Here is a 22,741-nt window from a genome sequence, read left to right as displayed (position 1 = left end):
GTCGAACGGTCTTGTATTTGGAAAAATAAATGTGAAGGGACATGTCAGTCAAACCTGTCTGGTGATGTTTTTTTCTGCTCCCCCATAGACACCTTTTCTATGAATGAAAGGGTAACAAATCTGTGGTCGTGACTCCTGTCTGACGTCACGATTAGTAAAAGGAGGGAACCGCAGTCACGACGCATTCCTTCACAAGTCGCGCGGACACGCCCCGTCGCGCGCGGCCTCTTTATAACGGTCCCGGTGAAGCACCAACAGTCAACAGGATTGTTAGTCAGCGCTTGAGGCTGTAGTAAATCCTTTATATCTGGGATAAGGACTCTGAGAACGTAAAGGTAAGGTTTTCTCTTCAATTAGATTTTAATCTGTCAATTTGAGATTTTTAATTTGTATTATCAGTGTTTGAATCACTGACTGGCATTAAAAATAATGGACTGTTTTACACCCACTGATGTGTTTAATAAATTATAAAGAATTTGAGAATTAACCCATGATGCTGTTTTTTTTTTTTCTTCAGATATGGAAATGTATCAAGCTGGATTTTACACAGAAGACTTCAGAACTCAGGAGGTTCCTGGTGGTTTTGACTTCAGCTCATATGGTAAAATCTTATTTCAACACATTTTTATCTATACAGTGTTTAAATAGGCTGATCAGTGTTTAAATAGTGTGTAGCCTAAATGATAACGTCAAAGCCCATATTTGCAAGTTATCAGATTCAGTTTGCCCTCAGGGGGAAAATCTGTCAGATTTTGTGGGATTTAGTATTTCTCCAGCTTTGTTTCCTGAATGTCCGTGCAAAACATTTCCTCTGTCCTTGAGCTGCAATGCCAGAATCGCAACACCCCTGTCAAAACCCTAAAAATTAGACCTTGACATCTTGTTTGTGTGCACTAATTCAAAGCTCATCAGGAAAAGGGGATGTCAGGCTATGCATGCTCTGAGATTTAGGAATGTCCAAACCAGGGATGTAGAAAAAAAAGGGGTGGTTGGGTTAAAGATACACCCGTTTTTTTTCTGCTCCCTCCCTTTCTTCCTAATCCTTTCCTCCAGACTTCCTCCTCAAACAGATTTAGCACCCCCTCTCCTACTCCCTTCTTCATCACTCTGTCACAGACGCTTTTATTCCTAGCACAGTTCAGACTAGGTGTAGAAAACTTTATGGGAGCTTGCATACATAAATCCATTGTTAATTCTAGAATAAACGATTTCTTCTGGCTCTCGTTCATTTCACATCTTTGATAATGTACCTCCAGACTGCAGTGGTGAAGACCTGTCCTTTTTATTAGACAGCAAAGGACCTGTCCATCAGCAGTATCCAGAAACCTATTCAGAGCCCCAGAAGGAGCATTTGCACAGTGCTAAAGGTAAGCATCTCACGATGCACAGATTCCTGGCCATTATAGTAATAATGCAAACATGTATTTTAATGATTACAAACATTAATGTGTGTTTTTATTGTATAGGTCATACTCTTGTAGACTCTGGACTATTTAATCTGGACTCCTTCCCTGAGTTTAGCTGCTGGTCATCATACACTAATAGTAAGTATCAAATATATATATTACATTTACAGTGTACAAACTCATCTTTTAAGTGGCCTGGCCTCATACTATGTAATCTTTCCATAGTTCCAGAAGGAATGGTAGCAGACCGACAGCAGGTTGCCTTTCAGGAATCTACTCAAACCTACCAGAACCTCGTCCCTTTATGCACTCCGGCACAAAGCAGCACATTCAGCCCAGGGATGGACACCAGCAGCCATTACCAACCTGGGAAAGGTCCGAGTCACAGAGGAGCAACCGGTACCGTCAATCTGGACCATCTGGGTAGGCATCTGAGAGATTCATATTGTTTCAAATATATCATGCATTTTCAGGCAAAGCTAAATAGAAGTTATCATATGTTATTGATGACATTTAAAAGTATTATATTACCTATTTAAAGAGTAAAGTATCAACAAATGATTAATTATATATGCATTAAAGATATTAATGCATAAATACATGGATAAATAAATACTATATATATATATATATATTAACTTATAAAAAATATATTTATATATATATATATATATATATATATATATAATGTTATAAATAAATAAATGATATATTTAATGTAATAAATGTTATATAATAACTATAAAATATATATTATATAATATTTATTTATTTATATATTTATTTATTATATTCTTTCATTTTTAAAATAACCTAAAATATTGAAATACTAAGTGTTGTTTTTCTTGTGTAGGTGATGCAGAGAGACCTTATGCTTTGTATGAAGCAGAGCAGCAAAGCAGGCCTTCATACTGGTCCGACTACCCCTCACCCACTTACTGCACTTCCATGCTTGGGCAGCCGGCATCCTCTTCATCGCCTCCAGTTACTCAATCCTCTGAGCAGTTCTGCCCCCGTGTGGTCAAAAGGCGTAGCGCACCATCTCAAAGATCAGACAGAGAGGGTGAAATGACACCAATGTCCGCCTACCCAGGTGAGCAATTGTTTCAGAAGCCTTTGAAGCATGCATATTTTTCATTCCAGAAAATGAGAATCATTTAGTCTGGTCAGGATATATGACTTAGTACTGTTTGTTCTCCATCAGGATCTGGGCCTATACAGCTTTGGCAGTTTCTGCTTGAACTTCTGCTCGATTCTGCTTGCCACACTTTCATTAGCTGGACTGGGGATGGCTGGGAGTTTAAAATGTCAGATCCTGCAGAGGTAAGATTCATACCTCAACCAAAACAAAACACGTAGAGTCTCAAAACATCATGACGATGTAAGCAAAAGAGAATTTGTTATCTTTACATCTGGAATTTTCACATTCGCTCAGTTGTCCTAAAGATAAAGATTGGCTTAACATCTCCCTTGTATCCTCCAGGTGGCGAAGCGGTGGGGCCAGTGTAAGAACAAGCCCAAAATGAACTACGAGAAGCTAAGTCGAGGTCTGCGTTACTACTACCACAAAAACATCATTCACAAAACAGCAGGGAAGCGCTACGTCTACCGCTTTGTCTGTGACGTGCAAGGCATGCTTGGAAAAACGGCACACGAGGTCTTTGCAAGTCTAAACATCTCTCCACCAAATGCAGTATCTCCACAGTCTGTAAGCACAACCAGACCGGAGGAAAACACAGAGTCCTGGGGGCATTAGAGGAGGACATTTTCAAATGCCTGTAATGATCGAAAAGAACTGGAAATAGTAGCAACAAAGAAATGACTGACTTTTCCGTTCAAAGATATGTACTTTAAAATGATTTGGACTTTTGAATGAGCGACGTATATTTAAAAACAGATCTGAAATCAGCCATCAAATGCAGTTAGGTGCCTTTAGAAAACATTGTTAGCTACCTCTTTTGACGTTGGAACACTGATCTTGTACATTTTTTCTTTTTTTTCTTAAGTAAACTGATGTTTTGACATCAGATTGTGAATTCTTGTAAATAAATTGAATGTTACAGTATGTGTCTTTTCACAAAAATGTTGTTACTCGGTTTCATTTAGTCAAGTTAAGTCACCTTTATTTTTATAGCGCTTTATACAATACAGATTGTTTCAAAGCAGCTTTATAGTGATCAACAGGAAAATAATTCAATGATGCAATGAACATAGTTCAATAGTTCAGTAAAGCACGTGTCACCTACTATGTCCTACAGGTGGAGTGTGAGTGAGTATTTAGTAATAGTATTTAGTGAGTGAGAATTTGGTAATTGACCTGCACATTGCTCAATATATTCAACCCTCTAGTGCTCTCTGGTCATTTTTGAGCAAAAAATTATTATTATTATTATATATTTTTTTTTACTTCATCGAAATGGTAAAAAAAACTTGGTAATTTGCTTACTTGCTCAAGCAAATGAAAAATAACTAGTTCATCAAACATTAAACTGCATATACAGTAAGTAAGTTCAAAACTGCCTAAAGTTACCAAATGAAATGTGGACCCAGGAAGGGTTAACAAATGTGATGCTTTGAGGGTGTTGATGGACTCGATCTACTCCGTCTTTGATCATCATTCTGAATCCGATCCGGACGTAGTCTGACAAAAATATTCAAAATGTTGCTTTTTTATGAAAGTAACCCACATTCAAGTGTTGATAAATAATGCATGAAACTAGAATAAAATGTTTTTAAAATTGGAAAAAGTTAAAGTACAGTTAAAGGTATATTTCAAGTAGGCTATAAAAAATGAATACCTAATATAGGAACTTAGTAGTGATGACTTGTTCGCTTTAAGAAAACTTACAAGTATAGGCCTACCTTCAGTATAAAACACTAGTAGTAGTAGCCTATACTGTGTACTTCAAAGTGTAGGCCTACCTTTATAAACGAAAAAAAAATGTGCTACAAGTATTTGACTAGTAAACTATCAGTATACCTATAAGTTTAGTTGTAGTATAGTTGCAGTACAAATAAAAACGTTGTAAACTAGTTGTGTACTCAAAATTTAGTACTGTTACACCTAAAGTATACTTAAAATTATATTTTATACTCTAAAAAGTGGTCCGATTTAGTCCCAAGTAGTATTGAAACAGTACACTTACAAGAAGTTATTCTAGTACATTCATATTAGTATATAGGCATACTTACTACATAAAGTAGGCTATACTTAAAATAAACTTGAAGTGTCTATGGCTACTTATTTTCGTAAGGGGACTTCTGTGTGCATGCATGTAATATAAGTAATTTTCATTGTTTCATTGAATCATCTTTATATTTTTTGGATCATGAAAAATCAGAATGTGAAAGGAGATGCAGGTGTCTCCAGCAAATTATGACTTTCTCTGAGGAACAGAGGTCTATTGCTGCTTCAGTTTAACAGCAAGCTTTTTTCCGTTCTCTGCTAGTTATGTCATTTGAATAGGATACAGCATGCATTACAAACTTCTACAAAACATACTCTCTTGTAGCTACCCCAGTATTAACAAGAAAGTGGGTATGCAATGAGGAAGGAAATGCTCAATGTAAATGTCAGGCTTAAAGTCTAAAGACACACCTTAATCTCGGCTCAAAACAGGAGGTCTCTTTTCCAGCGGTTCATCTTCCGCCTGTCAAACGCCTGTAGAAGAGCCACGAAACTTTGAGGAACCATGGAGAGAAAAATTAAGGAAAAACTGGAGGATACTTTTGAGGATCTGGGGGAGGAAAAGCTAAGAAAGTTCAAAATCAAATTGCGCGATCGGACGGAAGAACCGCGAGTGCGACAAGCTACAATCGACAAAATTAAAGACGCTTTAGATCTCGCCGATGTAATGGTGAACACTTTCACTTCCACAGGCGCTGTTGATGTGACACTCGAAGTTTTAAAGGCTATCAAAGCTAATGAACTGGCAGAGGAGCTCAGAAAGAACACGAGACACGGTAGGTAAACTGTTATGAAAGAAAACAAAGTAGTAGGCTATAGTAACTAGTAAGTATAGTAGTTCTCTTTCATGTTAGTGAAGAAACTGCCTGAATCTTAACAAACCACAAATTAGGAGAAGAGTGCACGTTTAGCGAAGTTATGTATTATGAATGTTTAATAATTAGCCTATAAATAGTAGGAAAGCTGGTTGGAAAACCATTTCTTAAGAACCGGCTCCATTTAAAAGTAAAACCGAAAGTATTTTCATGCGACTGGCATCTCTCTCTCTCTCTCTCTCTCTCTCTCTCTCTCTCTCTCTCTCTCCCTCTCCCTCTCTTTTTTTGTGTGCAAATAATTGTTCCCCAAAAGTAGCCTACTAAAAGATTCGTTAAGAATTCAGAATCGAAAGCAGGATCCTTACATTATTTACGAGTCCTATTTCTAATTGTAGGCTACTCTAGACTAGAACTAAATTTTAATTTCAATTTCCTCAGTGTAACGCCCATTAAACACTTGATTACAATGTTTTGAAGAGGAGAATAGTAAGGACGGGAAAGGCCAGTTAAATAATCGGTAATAATAATAATAATAATAATTACAGCTGAATTCTTCATTAATATATCCCAATCCATGTATAGGCCTAGTTGTGTTTAATTTAATTTATGTTGTTACAAACCCCTAAGACATTTGTTCATCTTCGGAACACAAATTAAGATATTTTGATGACATTTGAGAGCTTTGTGGTTAAACCTCAATGTTATAAAGCGACGAGAATACTTTTGTGCACAAAAATAACGACTTTATTCAACAATTTCTTCTTTTCCTGTCATTCTGTGATGGTGTTCACTTTGTAAACAGTATTGGTCGGCGTCAGCACCATACGCATGCTTCGTGGTGCTCACGTGAACAATGTCAGACATGGAAGAGAAGAAAATGTGCACAAAAAGTATTCTTGTCGCTTCATAACATTACCGTTGAACCACTGTAGTTACATGGACTATTTTAATGATGTCTTTACTACCTTTCTGGACCTTGAAAGTGGTAATAACATATATATGGGGTCAGAAAGCTCTCGGATTTGATAAAAAAGATCTTAATTTGTGTTCCGAATATGAACGAAGATCTTCTGGGTTTGGAACAACATTTAAGTAAGGCTAAGTAATTTAAGACAACATTTTCATTTTTGAGTGAACTAACTCTATATCCTCCTCTTGTTTTTCAGTAGCTCCGGTTGTTCCTCAACCAGCCCCGGGGGCTTCATCTGATGGTGAGTAAGTCTAGGTTGGTAAGGTGGGTTTTAAATCTCTTCACTCTTTGGTAGGGGTGTAACAATATATCGTGTCACAATATATCACAATACAAAAATGCAACAATATGTATTGTGTATAGTTTTAGTGTCAGTACTACATTAAACTATACTGTACATAATATCGAATATAATGTTTAATAATGCAATGGGGGAATATTCCTGATAATACCAAATGTCTTTAATGTCTTTCCTGATAATACCAAAAGTGGCCTACATTATTTGAAATATATCTAGTCAGTGACAGAGTGCAAGCATGTTCGCTAAAATAATTCTGTATTTTCAGCTTCAGAATCATCAATATTTTTATTCTGGTTTCAACATTTTCCTGTGCATTGAGTTACCAAGACCAAGCCTATTCATTTCCACCCCCAATGTAATCTAATCTAAAAATCTAACAGTTATTTTTTTGTTAACATTTTACCATATGTCTTGGAGTATCGCAATAAAATCGTGAGTTCAGTTTCGTGATATGTATCGAATCGTGACACGAGGGTATCGTTACACCCCTGCTCTTTGGTGAAGAAAATGAGTGTGTTCATTTAACTTAAGAAAAATATCACAGTACACAATTCACTCGAGTTTTCTACAAACGTTTCACAAAGCTCCAGGCAATTATCCTCGACTTGTAATCTCAGGTTTCAGGTTGGAATGTCAAAACTTAGGGGTGAAAAATATGATATGTTAGATTATGATGAATGATGTGCTCATGAGCTGCGTTGTGTTTTCTAGGCTTAAAAGTGTCTCAGCCACCTGTGGACGCAAGATCACGTCAGGGTCTGAAGGCTGAGCCGCCTCAGTCAGATGATTGGCAGAGGGAATTGCAGGTTACTCCGTGCAGCCAAACATTTAGAAACAAAATACTTGAAGAAAAGGGAGATAAGGCAAGTATTAAACATCTATTCATAAAACATTACCAGGAAAAGGTAAAATAGTTCAATTTAGTCATGTTAATAAAACGCCTACACATCAGTAGTCTTTCTAATGATACAACGCTAATGTTACTATAGCATGACAGTTAGTGCATTAGTTGTGGTTAAATTCTGCATTAACATCTCTTGGTTGTTTTTATTAGATTTATACACCAAAAGACAAGTTTGCAAGAACACGTCTTGCCCTGCTTATCAACAACAGAGATTTTGATGAAAAGGATATGACCAGGAGAGGGGCAGAGAGAGATGAAGAGAACATGGAATGGCTATTAAAGGAGCTGGATTATCAAGTTGTCAAATACACCAATGTCTCTGCAAAGGTTCATAAGAAAAACTATTATTTATATGACTTCAAATGACATTTTTTTACTGCATGTAGAGAAAATGATCCATATGGAACATATGGCTTTTTATTGAACTAAAGCAAATATGTTTTTCTAATTGTAATTGTACTCTTGATTTATTTAATGGAGTTTATTTGTTTGGCAGGAAATGAAGCAAGCAGTCAAGGACTTTGCAGAACGGGACGAACATGCAAGTTCAGACAGCACATTTGTGGTTATAATGTCCCACGGAAAGAGGGATGCCATTTTGGGTGTCCATTATCATAAAACAGACAACCCCTCTGATACTTTCCCTGTTGATGATATCTACCGTCATCTGAACTCTGAGAATTGTCCAGCTCTGCGTAATAAACCGAAGGTTCTTCTTATCCAGGCCTGCAGGGGAGGTATGAAAATGACTAAAAATACAATTGTTCGTTGTTGAATTCTCAGGACATCATTGTATATTATTAACTCACCATTGATTGTTGTCCTATTTGAAGAAGGCTGACACACTCTTAACCAAATCTCTGTTCAGAGGAGCATGGGCGCGTGTGGGCCTGTGACGGGGAGCCTGATGAGCCAATGGAAATAGAGGGCGATGACTTTGTGCACAAGGAGAAAGACTTCATTTCTCTGATGTCCTGTACCCCGGGTAAAGTGCTTTTTGGCAGAAAGTTTTCTTTAAAATTGAGTCATGAACCTTACGGTTCTATATAAAACCACATGGACCCCTATAAAACACTTTAAGATTGTAGAATTAGAGTGTATAAGAGTGAACAATTATTTTATATAAAATAGCTCATTTGTATTCAACTGAACTTTATTTATTATTATTTGAAGATGTTTCTCAGTGTAAAACCAGTCATTATACACAATATCCATTTCATTATTGTGGAAAGTCTGAAAGATCCTAACTCCACTAATGAGTTTTTTTTCTACAGAAACCAAATCTTACAGGCATGTGCACAATGGAACTTTTTACGTCCAGTACATAGTGGATGTGTTTACGAAATATGCACATGAGGATCACATTGAGGATTTGTTCATGAAGGTAAATCACATGCTTCTGCAAGAGCAACTTATGTGAATTATGTTCCTTTGAAAAGGTCAAAATATTTTTTCTGTGTGTACATGGCCATTCCAATGTTCGTTTCGTGCCACAGATGTTTATCATGTTCTCCTTTTACAGGTTATAGGATGTTTTGACAGCCCAGATATGCCCAGGGGCTTTAGGCAAATGGCGTGTAAAGACAGAGCATCGCTGGCAAAGTGGTTCTACCTGTTTCCTGGGCGCTGATTGTACATGCTTTTCTCTCCTCATCTGTGAATTCTGTAGACCCTCATTTGCCTTCCTAAAAAGTCTTTCCAGATGTCTGAAAAAATAGTTCTTTCAAAAAAAGAAAAACCTTTATTAAACAACTTTTTCAATTTACAAAGAAATTGACTTGAATGGTTTAGCTGCATTTCCTCTGAAGAGAAAACCTGTTCTGATACATAATAATTCTCAAATGTATTTTCACATAAACAATACTTTATTTTGTTAATAAAGGTAACCTACTGTATCATATTTGAAAAGAAGATGTCTAAGGCTCTTGAATTATCAACATGATCAAAACCTTGCTGAAAAACCTGTTTTACAGAATCACATGCCTTCTGTCCTCTGATTGATAGTTTATACTTTTTTAGACCTTTTAGTCTAATTCTAAAAACATTCCCATCCAGTTTGTGGCACGTATCCTTTTGCGAAATCTTTACTGATTTTTACACATAAGAATAACTTTTATATTGTTAGTAATATTTCAAAAAACACTTACTGGACTGAAGAAATTTTAGTTAGGTTGCATACATCACTTTTTAGAAAAAAATCATGTTAAATAATGAGTATCAAAAATGATACATCAGGAAAATTTACACATGGATACACTTTAAAATAAATGGTTTTGCTAATGTTATATTTATAACAGCTAGCTATAATAAATGTGTGGCGCAATGGATAAGACACATGCCTTTGGTGTGAGAGACCCGGGTTCGAATCCACTGTGAGACACCAATGTGTCCCTGAGCAAGACACTTAATCCCTAGTTGCTCCAGAGGCGTGCGACCTCTGACATATATAGCAATTGTAAGTCGCTTTGGATAAAAGCGTCAGCTAAATGAGTAAATGTAAATGGATAGCAGGATAACGGGGGTTCAGTTCTACCACATGCGGTTTCATGTCATCTATATACATTACACACCCCATCGCCAAACCATAGAAAAATTCAGTTAAGACAGTTGTATTAATCTTAACAATACACAACAAATCAATATACAGAAAAACTGATTTCTAAAATAAGGTATAGTCCACAAATCTGTGAGTAGGCTACAGTTTTCTAAACTTAACAGGTGATGTTGTGTAATATTCAGTTACTGTAAGAAACTGTTCCAGCGGGTGGAGTTTACTGGTACTGAATATCACCTGTGTAGCCTATAGCCTATTCCATTAACTGGAACAGATTTTCACTGGAACTGAATATTACATCCAAATATTGTTATGTAATCAATCAGCATACTGTTGTGTAACTTCACCTATTGGAACAGTATTTCACAATTTTTCACAGGAACTGAATATTACTAACAACTAGATTGCGAGAGCGTGTACGGATTATGAATTTGTTCACTGTTACCGTTGTAGGCAATACGTAGTTTTTTTTTCTTTTTTTTCTCACCGTTCTATTTTGTTAATAAATTTTGCATTATATTTTGGCTTTCTCGTGTGTCCCTATTTTTGTTGTGTCTCTTTTGAGCCACGGGGCGAAAGGGGTACGGATTGAAAAATATAAATAAAAAATATATTATTTTCATAATTTTAGCATAAATAAGGCAGAAAATGCTACTGATAACACAGTAATAGTGTACTTGACCACTTTTAAAATACACCATTAACATATTTAGCCTAATTATGTTTTATATAGGTACTGTTAACATAGTTGAAATCTATTTGAAATAAATTTACTATATAAAAAATATGTGAGCAACACATAAATATGATTTGTATATATTATATATTCTTATATTTTAAATAATTTACAAGTGTATTTAAAAATGCATTAAAGATGGGTTCAATTGTACTAAAAGGGGTAACAAAAAAAATAAAGCTGAAATAGTATGTTAAAAGCATATTTTAGTTAATCTTCAGTGTGTCTAAAAATAGCACAGTTGAGTACACTAAAATCTTAAGAAGTATTAAAGAAAAACTTTTAGTATATTAAGTACAAAATTAGTGTGCGAAAATGGGGCACTTTAAGTATATTATGGAAGTGTACTTTAATAAAATGTATTTTAGTGCACTTTTTTAACCTATTAATACATTATAAGTATAATTTGTATATATTTATTATATATTATTATTATTATTATTATATTTTAAATAATTTATTATTGTACTTAAAATGCATTAAAGATGGTTTCAGTTTAACTAAAAGTGGTAACAAAATACATTTTTTAAAAGCTGAAATACTATATTAAAAATACACTTTAGTTCATCTTCAGTGTGTCTCAAAATAGCACAGTTGAGTAGGCCTACACTAAGATGATCTTAAGTTTATCTTAAGAAGTACTAAAGATAAGCTTTTAGTATATTAAGTACAAAATAAGTGCGCAAAAATAGAGCACTTTAAGTAGGCTACATTATGGAAGTGTACTAGGTGCACTTAAATAAAATGTATTTTAGTGAACTTTTTTTTCACCTGGGTAAACTTGAGAGGTGGGGAAACTGTAGGCTACTTGTTTAGGCTGGTCGTCATCCTTAGCTTAGCTTGCATAGCTAACCTGTCATACCTCTGATAGAACAGGTAACGTTAGAAGCTGAATCTTTGTAACCTAAACTAGATTGTTAGGTCTGACACATGACAGAGAATGTTGGCTGGGAAAATATTTAAAATTTAAAACGTAGGCTACTTACCCGGCAGTGCAGGAACATGCATTACTCCAAAACCAATCACTTATACCAATAGGTATATGGAGCTCATGTGTCTGGGTCTCAATTGTTTGACGGGCGTAGTAACAATAACTAGGGGGCGTGGCTTTTGCGAACGGTCAATTGTTCAAATAAAATAAATGTACTTTGTTCCTTACAACGTGTCTGTTTTCTTTGGTTAGCCAGAAGTAAAATAAAATAAAATGATATTCAGGGAGGGGACTAAACGCGAAAGTCCCCTAAACGTTCCGAATGGCCGCTGGTGGTCCTATGTCCTCTTGAACGTACGGAGGACGTCTTCGCGAACGTCCGCGGGACATCAAGATGGGGACGTTCGCACAGGCCATTTTTAGGGGACGTTCTGGTGACCTTTTTTTATTAGCTGGGAAAGTACTTTCTCACAAAATAAATGCTATCTGTGACGTTTCTTACTGACCTGGCTGGCATTGAGGAAGTAAAGCGGCTGCATTATGTTTCCAACAACAGTGTTAACTAGCAACGGTTTTAGGTAACGTTGGGTGGATCACATCATAGATATAAACACTAGATGTCGCCTTGTATACGGCAGTTCATTGGAACGAATGCGTCAATAGAGCCGCCATCTTGGAACAGGGGAGCCCCTCCTCTTTAATGCATCAGCGTCAATGTAGGCAAAGGTCTAACGGAAATAAAATCACCATAAATCGTCATGAATGCGATTTTCTAGTTTTTATGGTTCGTTCCAACGGTCAGTCATGTATTTATCATTGAGTCCAGAGGAAATTTAAGGTTTTGATATTAAGATAATTACTTCTTTTTCAAAATATATTGCATAGTGCTAGTAGGCCTACGTTTATTAGTCACATTCTTCCACTTGAGTAAACTTAGAATAAACTATTGCTATATAATACATATATAAATGAGCAAAACTTGGCCACTAAATATTTAATATTCAATTATTTTAATGATCACAATTAAATTTTTAATTTTATTAAATTGAACAAGCGCAACATTCAGCATTCAATCAAATATTCTAAAAGATGTTTTATTAAGAATAATGTTATTTCAACATAATATCTCGTTATTTCGACATAATATGTGTGCGTGCAACAAGCAAGAAGTGCATTTGTAAATCCGGTGACGCGTGAATTGATTTTTATTAATAAACTTCTGACAGTGTCGACTCGGCTGCAGAGATGAAGTTGACGATCGCCATCTCCGTAGTGAACGCGCCCAGAGAGAGAAATGCACATAATGGATAACATAATCAGAGAGTAACCTAGCTTTTTTCTTTCGTTTTAAATTATTTCGTTTAAAGACTATTTAAGCTTTGTGTATTTGATGTATTTCTCTTGTCTGTGTGAGGCATAGGCTGAGTTTCGTTAAGTTAGGATGAGATGCGCTCCAGTTAACGTGCAATAAGTAAGTGACCGCGCGGACGCCTCCATGATTATATCAACAAGCAATTTGTTGATGAATAAAATTTATTAAAATTAAGATACAATTTATACAAAACGAAATTCACTTTAAAGAAAGGATTTAAACAGTTGACATTTTCACAAATTTCAGTGTCCTTCCACACCTCCATCCCCAGTTTGCAAGGAAAAGAAACAAGCCCTTGAGCCCACTGTCCTTGTGCAAAACGCACACATAGCCTACATAAGATTTGCGGAATTCTATGTATAATAATCATGGATGTACTGTTTGAAGATTGACAGGGAGAGGACCAGCATACTATTAGGACTGTACTTACAGTTTTTTTTTTATTTTATTTTTTTAATTAAAAGGTTTGAGTACACTCGGTAAAAAATCAAAAGTTAGGAACAACACAGCACATCACAGCCAAAAGTGGGTATTGAGGATCAACTCCTGCATATTGTACATTTTAAACACAAGAGTTATTTCAAATAATATCTAAAGAATATTCACAGTTCATTAGCTGTGCGAGAATCACAGTTCATTTTCTTCCTCCAAGCAGAGAAATGTACACTGAACTTATAAAAAAACAACTTGACTACTACCATCCACAGAGTAAATCTAATCCCATGCTGTCTGGTTTAGATTTCGTTCGTGTGAACATCCATACGCAGCACAAAAGTCCGGTATCATCCATAAAATTGAAGTATAGGCGGAGATAGCAGCGTTACCTAGCTACTTCCTATGGCAAGACCCCTGTTCAAAGATGGCGGCGGTTTTGACGCATGTTTAGAACCCCAAGGCGACATAGTGTTTATATCTATGGGATCACATAAGCTCCACAGAAAAAAAAAAACTAAAATCGGCCACGTCTCTATTGCACGCATTGTGTTTATCGTGCAATTTATACGCGAAAATTAGTTTTTATGCGTCTCATATGCACGCAAAAACTCATTTTGGCGTATAAATTGCACGATAAACACAATGCGTCCTATAGAGACGCATTTAGTGTGACCGGGTTGGAAAATGAATTACTTTTGGTCACATAATTAATCACTACAGCAAACTGAAACTGATATAGGAGGAACCAGAGATGTATGTGTGCATGTAATATAAGTAATTTTCACTGTTTCATTGAATCATCTTTATATTTTTTGGATTATGAAATATGCAGAATGGGAAAGGAGATGCAGGTGCCTCCTATTCATGCACTTTCTCTGTGGTACAATTGATTGGTATAAACTTAAATATCATACCAACGTAGATAAAACATACCAAAGTACACTTTCTTGTAGCTACCCCAGCATTTACAAGAAACGGTTTATCTAATGAGGAAGGAAATGCTCAATGTAAATGTCATACTGAAAGTCTAAAGACACGCCTTCATCTCGGCGCAAAACAGGAGGTCTCTTTTCCAGCGGTTCATTCTCCGCCGGTCAAACGCCTGTAGAAGAGCCACGAAACTTTGAGGAACCATGGAGAGAAAAATTAAGCAAGCACTGGAGGATACTTTTGAGGATCTGGGGGAGGAAAAGCTAAGAAAGTTCAAAATCAAATTGCGCGATCGGACGGAAGAACCGCGAGTGCGACAAGCTACAATCGACAAAATTAAAGACGCTTTAGATCTCGCCGATGAAATGGTGAACACTTTCACATCGAGAGGCGCTGTTCATGTGACAATCGAAGTTTTAAAGGCTATTAAAGCTAATGAACTGGCAGAGGAGCTCAGAGAGAACATAGAACGCAGTAAGTAAACTATTTTGAATAGAAAACTAAATTCAGAAAGAGTAGACAAAGTAGCCTACAAGGCCGAATTATTCTTTCCTTGGTGTAGAATTATAAGTTGGAAACCTAAAACCAGTTCTTCAGAATTTAGAACCTGTTCCATTTAAAAGTAAAACGTAAAAAGTATTTTAATGCAAATTCAAATTGCATTTTTTTTTTAGCGCAATTTTCCACCGGACAAAATTGCGATTGTTAACTCATGATTTCTGTTCTGTCTGTGCGCACCAATCTTGCACTTCTATCTACTCCTCAACCAGACCACCTAGAGATTTCGGGTTTTCGGCATTATGTTAAGGAAGGTCTAATCTCGGGAACGCACAAAAAAAAATACAGGAAAAGATTTACTATCTCTTAGTGTTGTGATCCCATGACGTCAGAAAATTGCGCTAAAACACTCAGTTTTTTTTCACTCAGAGTTTTTATTACTTGTTTTTTTTGTCAAATACACAGAATTGTTCCCTCAAAGTAGCCTAATTCGTTAAGAAGAATCAGAATAGATTCCTATATGTAATTGTACTCTAGACTTGAATTTAATTTTACTTTCAGTTTGCTTCTTGTAACCCCCATTAAATACGAGAATCATTAACTTCCTCTTGTTTTTCAGTAGCTCCAGCTGTTCTTCAACAAGGCCCGAGTGCTCCATCTAATGGTGAGTATAGGTTGGTAAGGTAGGTTTTAAATCTCTTCACTCTTTGGTGAAGACAATGAGGGTGTTTATTTATTACCAAATAAACCATAACTTCATATATACAAAATATTAATATGAACTCATCATCAGTATCCTCACAATCTGACCACATGCATGTTTACATCTCTTTCATAGAGAAACACTTCATCGATAAGAATGCGACAGAGCTGATAAATCGAGTTCATAATGTGGACCCCATCCTAGATGAACTTAAAGATGAGAATGTCATCTCAGACGAGGATTGCAGTGCCATTCGTGCTGAGAAAACCCCACAAACGAAGATGAGAGCTTTATTAACGGGCCCAATTAAATCTGCTGGCACTGGAGGGAAAGATATTTTATATAAAGCTCTCAAGAATTCATATGCCCTCCTAATTAAAGATCTTGAGGCTCAGAAATAAGGAAATCTATTACATTTTTACTTTACTCAAATTTAAATTGCCATTGTTTTAAAACTAGACATTTTATCACATAATGCAAAACCAGCTAAGTTTGAATGTTGTTTCCTCTGCTTTGTTTACTGGGTTTTATTTTTTTATTTTATTTTTTCAAGCAGACAACCTGTCACAAAATCAGGTCCAAAATATTGCATGGTAGAACAAAAACAAGTACATCTTTATTGATGATTAAAACACTTGTCTGTATGTCTTCGCATACTTATCTTTTTTATCACCAATAAACAACCAAGTTAAGAAACCAGATTTTTGTTTCTTTTCTACAAACCCTTTTAATTTCTTCTGTTTATCCTTTTAATTTATCTGTTTATTCAGACTCTTTATATTCCTGATTCAATTTTGCGTTCCGTCTTGTTGATACAATGTCGTATCTGATTTATTACCAAGTGGATTATTAATCATTCTGTGTTCTGTATTAGCTTAGTCAATGCAATGCTAGAAATGTCCCTAGAAATACACAGAGGCATTAATTTAGTAAACCTATAGTGTCTATTCACTGAAAATGAATAAGCCTACTAACCAAAACTGTAGTTATTCCAAATACACACCATCACAAGGGTCCTTCGAGTCAAAATATCTGTGAAAACAAAAGATGAAAAAAGAATAATAAACAACTTTATACACTGGCGGTCGAAAGTTTGGAATAATTTTGAATGTTTTGAAAGAAGTCTCTTCTGCTTACCAAGGCTGAGTGTTTGATAAAAATACAATAACGGTAACATTGTGAAATATTATTACATTTTAAAATAAATGTTTTCTATTTTAATATATTTTAAAATATAATTTATTCCTGTGATGACAAAGCTGAATTTTCAGAATCATTACTCCAGTCTTCAGCGTCACATGATAATTTCAATATGCTGAGTGTTCAATTACTATCATTTATTGTTAGAAAGTAAAAAAAAAACAGCATTTAAAAAAAAAAGTTAGAAATCTTAAATAAGATGATTTACTGTCAATTGAATACATTTACAGTCCTTTTATAATAAAAGTATTAATTTCTTTCTTTTAAAATAAAATAAATAAATTATTATTCCCCAAACTTTTAATCACAGTTTCCAAAAAAATATTAAGCAGCTCAACTGTTTTCAACATTGATAACAAGAAATATTTCTTGAACAGCAAATCAGCATATAAGAATGGTTTCTGAAGGATCATGTGACACTGAAGACTGGAGTAATGATGCTGAAAATATAGCTTTGACATCACAGGAATAACATAGAAACCAATTATTTTAACTTGTAACAATATTTCACAATATTACTGTTTTATTTTTGATCAAACAAATGCAGCCTTATTCCAATCTTTTGACTGCCAGTGTATATGCTGTGTGCAAAAAAAGTAAGCCTTACTTGTTTTGAGAGCGTGCAGCTTTTCTGGCCTCTCGAGCTTCGTTCTCGGCGTAGATCTTCTTATAGCAGTAAATCAGCACTACAATCATCCACAACTGCAGGACTACGATCAACACGTACATCATGATCTCAGAGATTACAGTCGCCAGCTCGGGGTTGGCTGGGGGAGCGACAAATTCACATATTCAAATTACTAGATGAAATGCAAATTTGTCATCTGCGAGTGGAGTTTGAATGAGTCTCACCTTTTTCCACAACTGTGAGTTCCACCTCTTTGTTTATTATCACATGCTCCTCACTCATAGAAAGGTACAGCGTTCGGTGGAAGGTACAGCGGTAAGTCCCAGTGTCATTATATGTGACATTGTTAATGGAGATGGCACCAATTTGCACATCCTTTGTCCACATAGTCCCTTGCCAGTCTAATCTTCCCTCAAAGTTTTCATGAAGAATAGTGGGGAAAGGATATTCATACTGGAAAATCTGATAGGGACAGAGATATTAGGCTACTAATAAAACCATGTAAAGATTTAAACGAAAATAAAAATAAAAATCAGTTCATTTAAATTGATTAGTGTTCTACTGTATGCTCTGCTGTACACTCTTAAAAAATAAAGATGCATTGATGGAACTTTTCCATTACAGAAGATGGAAAAAGGTTCTTCAGATTATTAAAATGTTCTTCACACTCTTGCACGTTCTTCCCCAAAAAAATGTCTTTTAAGAACTGTTCACTGAAAGGTTCTTTGAGGAACCCAAAATGGTTCTTCTATGGCATTGCTGCGAAATAACCTTTCGGAACCGTTATTTTTAAGAGTGTAAAATATGTAAAGCTGACCGAACAACCTGACAACGGGCTTTCTGGTCCATGTAATCTCCGTACTAACCTGGATAAACTCATCAGTTCCAGCTGGTTTGAAGTGCCAGTCCACAATAGCAGAACCTGGCACTTCTGCTCTTTTTTTGCAGGAAATGCAACCCAACAGAAAACTTTCTCCAGCCACAGCCTCTGTCATGGAATCCACTTCAGCACATCCAGTTTGGCCTTGAGGCACTAAAATTAGCCATTTTGAACAAGCAAGAAAAAGAGATGCAAGATTATTATAGTTCAGAAGCATTAAACAAAGATGTTATGGCAGTGGGACATTTTGCAGGCTAGATCCTCAAGACTGAAAATTATATAGGCTATAGGCTATATATATAATATTTTCTTTATTTGCTTATCATGCATCTTTAATTTTAATATTTTGCGTTTCGCGATTGTTACGTTTCTGAGCAATACATCTAAAGATAAATGTAGCCTACTACAGGATCTTGCATGGACAGACTAACACTATAGCAGCATAAGACTTAACGAGGGATGTTATTAATGCAGCCTACAATACTACTAACATCTGATGCCTAATGTTAATAATGGTTTGTATAATGACCTCTAAATAATTGTACCATTTAAAATAATTTCACACTTGCATGTTTTGTAACTTACCTCGACTAAAAAAGACGCTGAGAGCCAAAAATGAAATAATTCCCATTGACATTTTCACAGTTCACGAACAGCTTTAACCGATGCACTCAACTATAAATCGCCTCCTTGAAATCGCTTCCTTGTCCCACGTTTCTCTTTTCTTCTTTATAATCACAGTTTCTTAAACATTACTGGGCTCAACATCCTCAGTTCCTCGCATCTTCAGTTGATTATCCTAAAAACTACATTTAAACATAATCTTTCAGCCTTCAATTGATTTCAAGAAAGCGTTTAAAGCTTTAAAATTATATCACGTCAGACTAAGAAACAGATCGTGTTTTGCAGCAGACTTTGACGTTTAGGAGAGAGCTAAGTATAGACCGTGTGAATCCTTGTGCTTGCAACTCAACACGGAATTTGAGACGTGAGATTCGGACGATCGCGAGCGCGAGCGGCGTCCAGTTGCTATACGATCACCCAATCATCACGTGGCATGCCGTTTTAACATTTAGTCCCTTGAACTATTTTCTATTTAATGTTTCCACTTAACTTTTAATAGGCTACTAGTAGTTTTAATATTCAGTTTAATTGGTTTTATTGTTATTGGTAATACATTGCATTGAATTATGAATCACTGAGGTTCAGATATCCAAAAAATCACTTAGCATGTATTCCAATAAATACTGGTATTAGTTTGTATTTATTAGATATTAGTACATATTTATAAGACACTAATACAGCATCTATCTTGCTTTTTTACTCGTATAAGCAATGTTTTTGTTATCCTGGTTAAAACTTTTTTCACATCCTGATAACAATCAATAAGGTAAGTGGTCTAAATAATAAAAAATGTAAATATATTTTCCGTGGACGTCTCTGGACCAAAAAATGTTCAACCAATCATTCCATTTGGTCTGAATGCAATGATACAATGCCCTATGTCCGCTTATCAACATGTATTTCCATACCTCTAACTCGCTCGTGCAAATATCACACGTCATCAGCGCCTTTCAAGAGATTTAATCAGACAGTCACCGAGTGCCGCAAACAAACAGCAGCCACCTTTAACAGTTCCTCCTGAACCAAAACAACGATCTTATGCCGCATTCATGCCATGTCGTAACCGTGATTACGAGGTGATAATCGGAGCTGTTCACGTCCTGAACTCGGAATTAGTTCCGGCCCTAAGAGTGACCTCTGACCCGACGTATTGACGAACGCGAAAGAAAAGAGGATAGAGCAAAGCAAAACACCAGTCATGAATTAGAAGTCTTAAACGAGAATTTTTTAAGAGAAATGTTGGAGGAGCTTCAATTTGTTGCGAGCCCTATTTGTTTGAAGCGTGAGAGGCATCTAAGCTTACGCTACTCCTACATCCTACGTCAAACGTCGGGTCATTGGTCACTCTTCCGCCAGAACTACACTTGTGTACGTCCATTACCGGAAGCCAGTGATTATAGTTTTAAAAAGTTATAAATAGGGATATTTTTCTTACAAAAATGCATCGCTTCACTTAAGGCCTTTATTAACCCCCTGGAGCCGTATGGATTACTTTTATGATGGATGGATGCGCTTTTTTGGACTTCTTAATGAGAGATCATTTCAGGGACCATAAACCAGTAGTCAAGGACATTAATGACATCCCTGAACCTTTTGGGTTGTTGTGGTTAGTAGTGCTCGTGAAAATGAATAAACACATAGGCTATGTAGTGTGGAAACTGATTATAATAAACTATATCTCCTCTCATATAAAATCTCCATTCTAAATTGCGCTTGGAAAAAATTTGCATATACTCCTCCTTTATTAGACAGCTGCAGATGTACTGTATACACCACTATCACAACATTCCACAAACTAGTTTTTTATTACAGCTTCCCTGTGACCATTTGATGTCACAGCCAGGACACATAAGGTCTACATGCAAAAGAGTTCTGCTTGAATTTCCGCAGAATTTCACTGACAAATAAGTGTAAGTAAACAACAATAGAGGCCTTTTCAAAGATGAAGTCTATTCTATAAAAGGAGAGCTGTAAAGATTTGCAAGCTGCATTAGTTCTCCATGAGGAAATGTTGATATAGATTTTTTATTTCCTAATACATACAGTACCAGTCAAAAGTTTGGAAACATTACAATATTTTAATGTTTTTGAAAGAGGTCCCTTATGCTCGCCAAGGCTGCATTTATTTCATCTAAATATTATTACAGATTAAACAGTTTTCTATTTGAATAAAACATTATTTTTATTTTTTTATAATTTATTCACGTGATGACAAAGGTGAATTTTCAGCATCATTACTCAGGTTTTATGTGTCACATGATCCTTCAGAAATCATTCTAATATGCTGATTTGCTGCTCAGGAAACATTTTCAGCAAAGCTGAAAATTCTGCTTTGTCATCGCAGGAAATAATTTTTTTTTTTTTTTTACATTTATTAAAAAAGGAAAACAATTATTTGAAATTGTAAAAAAAAATTATTCTGTATTTTTGATTAAATGAATGCAGCCTTGGTGAGTGTAAGATACTTCTTTCAATAAAAAAAAAAAGAAGTAATGTTTCCAAAACTTTTGACAGGTATAGATCACTGTATTATTTACAATTTTACACTTCACAATGTGTGACATCACTGGAAATAAAGTCTCACGGATTGTAATATTCATAAAAAAATGTATATTGCAATTGTGAAAGTTTTAAAATGTTTGCTGCTGCTGTAAAGTTTAGTTGCTATATGCTGTTTATGTAGTGAAGCAGCTTTATGGTTTATTACACAACTCCCCTATTTACTTTACCCTATTTACTTTTTCTCTATATACTTGTCATGAGTCATGACACTGATGCTCAGTGTCAATTTACTAAGTCTGGAGCACATGGCCATTTCACTGGAGAGCAAGGTTAACAAAATCCTCCCTAATGGAAAATAATACCAAATAATAATGCTTTATCACACAACTCATGGCACTGATGCTCAGTGTCAATTTACTTAGTCTGGAGCACAGGGCCATTTCATTGGAGAGCAAGGTTAACAAAATCCTCCCTAATGAAAAATAATTCCACTATCTATCTCGATTATCTAATTATTATTATTAGAAAGGTTTTTTTTTTTTTTTACACAAAATGTTTAATAAATAGGCTAAATCACAAAAAAGTTTTTCTTTTTTTCTCTCTCTTTTCTTTTTTGGTCAAACCATTGTCCTTCAGATCTGGTAAGTGTGTTGAGGTAAAATATTTATACTGACATGTCATGTCATGTCAAATTGCGTCAGAGGTTTACTGAGAAACTACGGAGTGAAGGTTGTTTTGGTCCCCCGCGCGTCAAGCCCACCCTCCCCAAACACAACCACAGGCAAAGCGTGCCGCTTGATTTCCTTACCGACTCTCCCACGAGCAGGTGAACACTTATATTTAGCACCGCTCGAGTTTCCAAATGCCCATTCAATACCAGCAGACGTACAGCAACAACATAACTCTATGGAATCTCTCCACTACGCCAACACACTCATAAAACCAGACGACTCAAAGGCACGAGTCACGAGCAGGTCACGAGCAAGTGTTGAAACCCTGTCAAAATCGAATTAAGAGGTGAGTCAAGGTTATTTCATATTAAACAAAACGTTCCCGCGGAAACCCGATTAACAGGAAAAGCTGAAGAGACTGGAACATATTATAGCCTAACAGTTAACATAGCATAGTATATAGGCTACATCAAATAATCTATAGCACAACGCTT

The 22,741-nt window shown here is 35.7% G+C and overlaps 5 protein-coding genes across 7 annotated transcripts in view; 4 read left to right on the top strand and 1 right to left on the bottom strand.

The window, feature by feature from the left end:
• The first annotated feature begins 231 nt into the window (after positions 1-231).
• On the top strand, positions 232-3,471 carry etsrp (ETS1-related protein). Of its 2 annotated transcripts, none has more exons than XM_084385709.1 (8): positions 232-335; positions 518-601; positions 1,290-1,367; positions 1,467-1,544; positions 1,632-1,829; positions 2,260-2,499; positions 2,611-2,729; positions 2,890-3,471. In XM_084385709.1, the coding sequence occupies exons 2-8, from the start codon at positions 520-522 to the stop codon at positions 3,160-3,162; spliced, it is 1,068 nt and encodes a 355-aa protein (XP_084241835.1). In that variant the 5' UTR covers positions 232-335; positions 518-519; the 3' UTR covers positions 3,163-3,471. The 2 variants fall into 2 exon arrangements, with proteins under 2 accessions (XP_084241835.1, XP_084241834.1); XM_084385708.1 differs by having other exon boundaries at positions 1,257-1,367.
• Positions 3,472-4,977: 1,506 nt separating this feature from the next.
• caspa (caspase a) lies at positions 4,978-9,483 on the top strand. Its single transcript, XM_084385928.1, has 8 exons — positions 4,978-5,369; positions 6,575-6,619; positions 7,391-7,542; positions 7,734-7,910; positions 8,080-8,320; positions 8,452-8,568; positions 8,858-8,967; positions 9,106-9,483. Exons 1-8 carry the CDS (start codon positions 5,099-5,101, stop codon positions 9,211-9,213), a joined length of 1,221 nt encoding a protein of 406 aa, XP_084242054.1. The 5' UTR covers positions 4,978-5,098; the 3' UTR covers positions 9,214-9,483.
• A 5,149-nt stretch (positions 9,484-14,632) lies between these two features.
• On the top strand, positions 14,633-16,441 carry pycard (PYD and CARD domain containing). 2 transcript variants are annotated; one of them, XM_084385926.1, is made up of 3 exons: positions 14,633-15,015; positions 15,659-15,703; positions 15,878-16,441. In XM_084385926.1, the coding sequence occupies exons 1-3, from the start codon at positions 14,745-14,747 to the stop codon at positions 16,141-16,143; spliced, it is 582 nt and encodes a 193-aa protein (XP_084242052.1). In that variant the 5' UTR covers positions 14,633-14,744; the 3' UTR covers positions 16,144-16,441. The 2 variants fall into 2 exon arrangements, with proteins under 2 accessions (XP_084242052.1, XP_084242053.1); XM_084385927.1 differs by having other exon boundaries at positions 14,639-15,015; positions 15,662-15,703.
• Positions 16,334-19,497, bottom strand: LOC311276315 (sodium channel regulatory subunit beta-1). Its single transcript, XM_084385925.1, has 5 exons — positions 19,036-19,497; positions 18,437-18,603; positions 17,795-18,032; positions 17,550-17,709; positions 16,334-16,774 (listed from the first exon to the last, which is right to left on the bottom strand). The coding sequence occupies exons 1-5, from the start codon at positions 19,085-19,087 to the stop codon at positions 16,729-16,731; spliced, it is 663 nt and encodes a 220-aa protein (XP_084242051.1). The 5' UTR covers positions 19,088-19,497; the 3' UTR covers positions 16,334-16,728.
• Positions 19,498-22,444: 2,947 nt separating this feature from the next.
• gramd1a (GRAM domain containing 1A) overlaps positions 22,445-22,741 on the top strand; it is a 29,661-nt gene continuing 29,364 nt past the window's right edge. The window contains exon 1 of the mRNA XM_084385919.1: positions 22,445-22,593. The gene's annotated coding sequence lies outside the window, so the exon portion shown is untranslated. The remainder of the gene's footprint in view (positions 22,594-22,741) is intronic.

This window comes from Rutilus rutilus, assembly GCF_951802725.1.
Source record: "Rutilus rutilus genome assembly, chromosome: 17".
Taxonomy (NCBI): domain Eukaryota; kingdom Metazoa; phylum Chordata; class Actinopteri; order Cypriniformes; family Leuciscidae; genus Rutilus; species Rutilus rutilus.
This window is presented reverse-complemented; position numbering and strand designations above follow the sequence as displayed.

Bases quoted from the DNA above. Each gene is read 5' to 3' on its own strand.
- etsrp (XM_084385708.1), top strand. From the start codon at position 520: ATGGAAATGTATCAAGCTGGATTTTACACAGAAGACTTCAGAACTCAG. The intron at 1,545-1,631 runs GTAAGTATCAAA...ATCTTTCCATAG, and splicing joins CTGGTCATCATACACTAATA to TTCCAGAAGGAATGGTAGCA. The intron at 1,830-2,259 runs GTAGGCATCTGA...TTTCTTGTGTAG, and splicing joins CGTCAATCTGGACCATCTGG to GTGATGCAGAGAGACCTTAT.
- caspa (XM_084385928.1), top strand. From the start codon at position 5,099: ATGGAGAGAAAAATTAAGGAAAAACTGGAGGATACTTTTGAGGATCTG. The intron at 8,321-8,451 runs GTATGAAAATGA...ATCTCTGTTCAG, and splicing joins TATCCAGGCCTGCAGGGGAG to AGGAGCATGGGCGCGTGTGG. The intron at 8,569-8,857 runs GTAAAGTGCTTT...TTTTTTCTACAG, and splicing joins TCTGATGTCCTGTACCCCGG to AAACCAAATCTTACAGGCAT.
- pycard (XM_084385926.1), top strand. From the start codon at position 14,745: ATGGAGAGAAAAATTAAGCAAGCACTGGAGGATACTTTTGAGGATCTG. The intron at 15,016-15,658 runs GTAAGTAAACTA...CTTGTTTTTCAG, and splicing joins CAGAGAGAACATAGAACGCA to TAGCTCCAGCTGTTCTTCAA. The intron at 15,704-15,877 runs GTGAGTATAGGT...TCTCTTTCATAG, and splicing joins CCCGAGTGCTCCATCTAATG to AGAAACACTTCATCGATAAG.
- LOC311276315 (XM_084385925.1), bottom strand. From the start codon at position 19,087: ATGTCAATGGGAATTATTTCATTTTTGGCTCTCAGCGTCTTTTTTAGT. The intron at 18,033-18,436 runs GTTAGTACGGAG...TGTCCCTATCAG, and splicing joins GAACTGATGAGTTTATCCAG to ATTTTCCAGTATGAATATCC. The intron at 16,775-17,549 runs GTAAGGCTTACT...TTGTTTTCACAG, and splicing joins GCTGCACGCTCTCAAAACAA to ATATTTTGACTCGAAGGACC.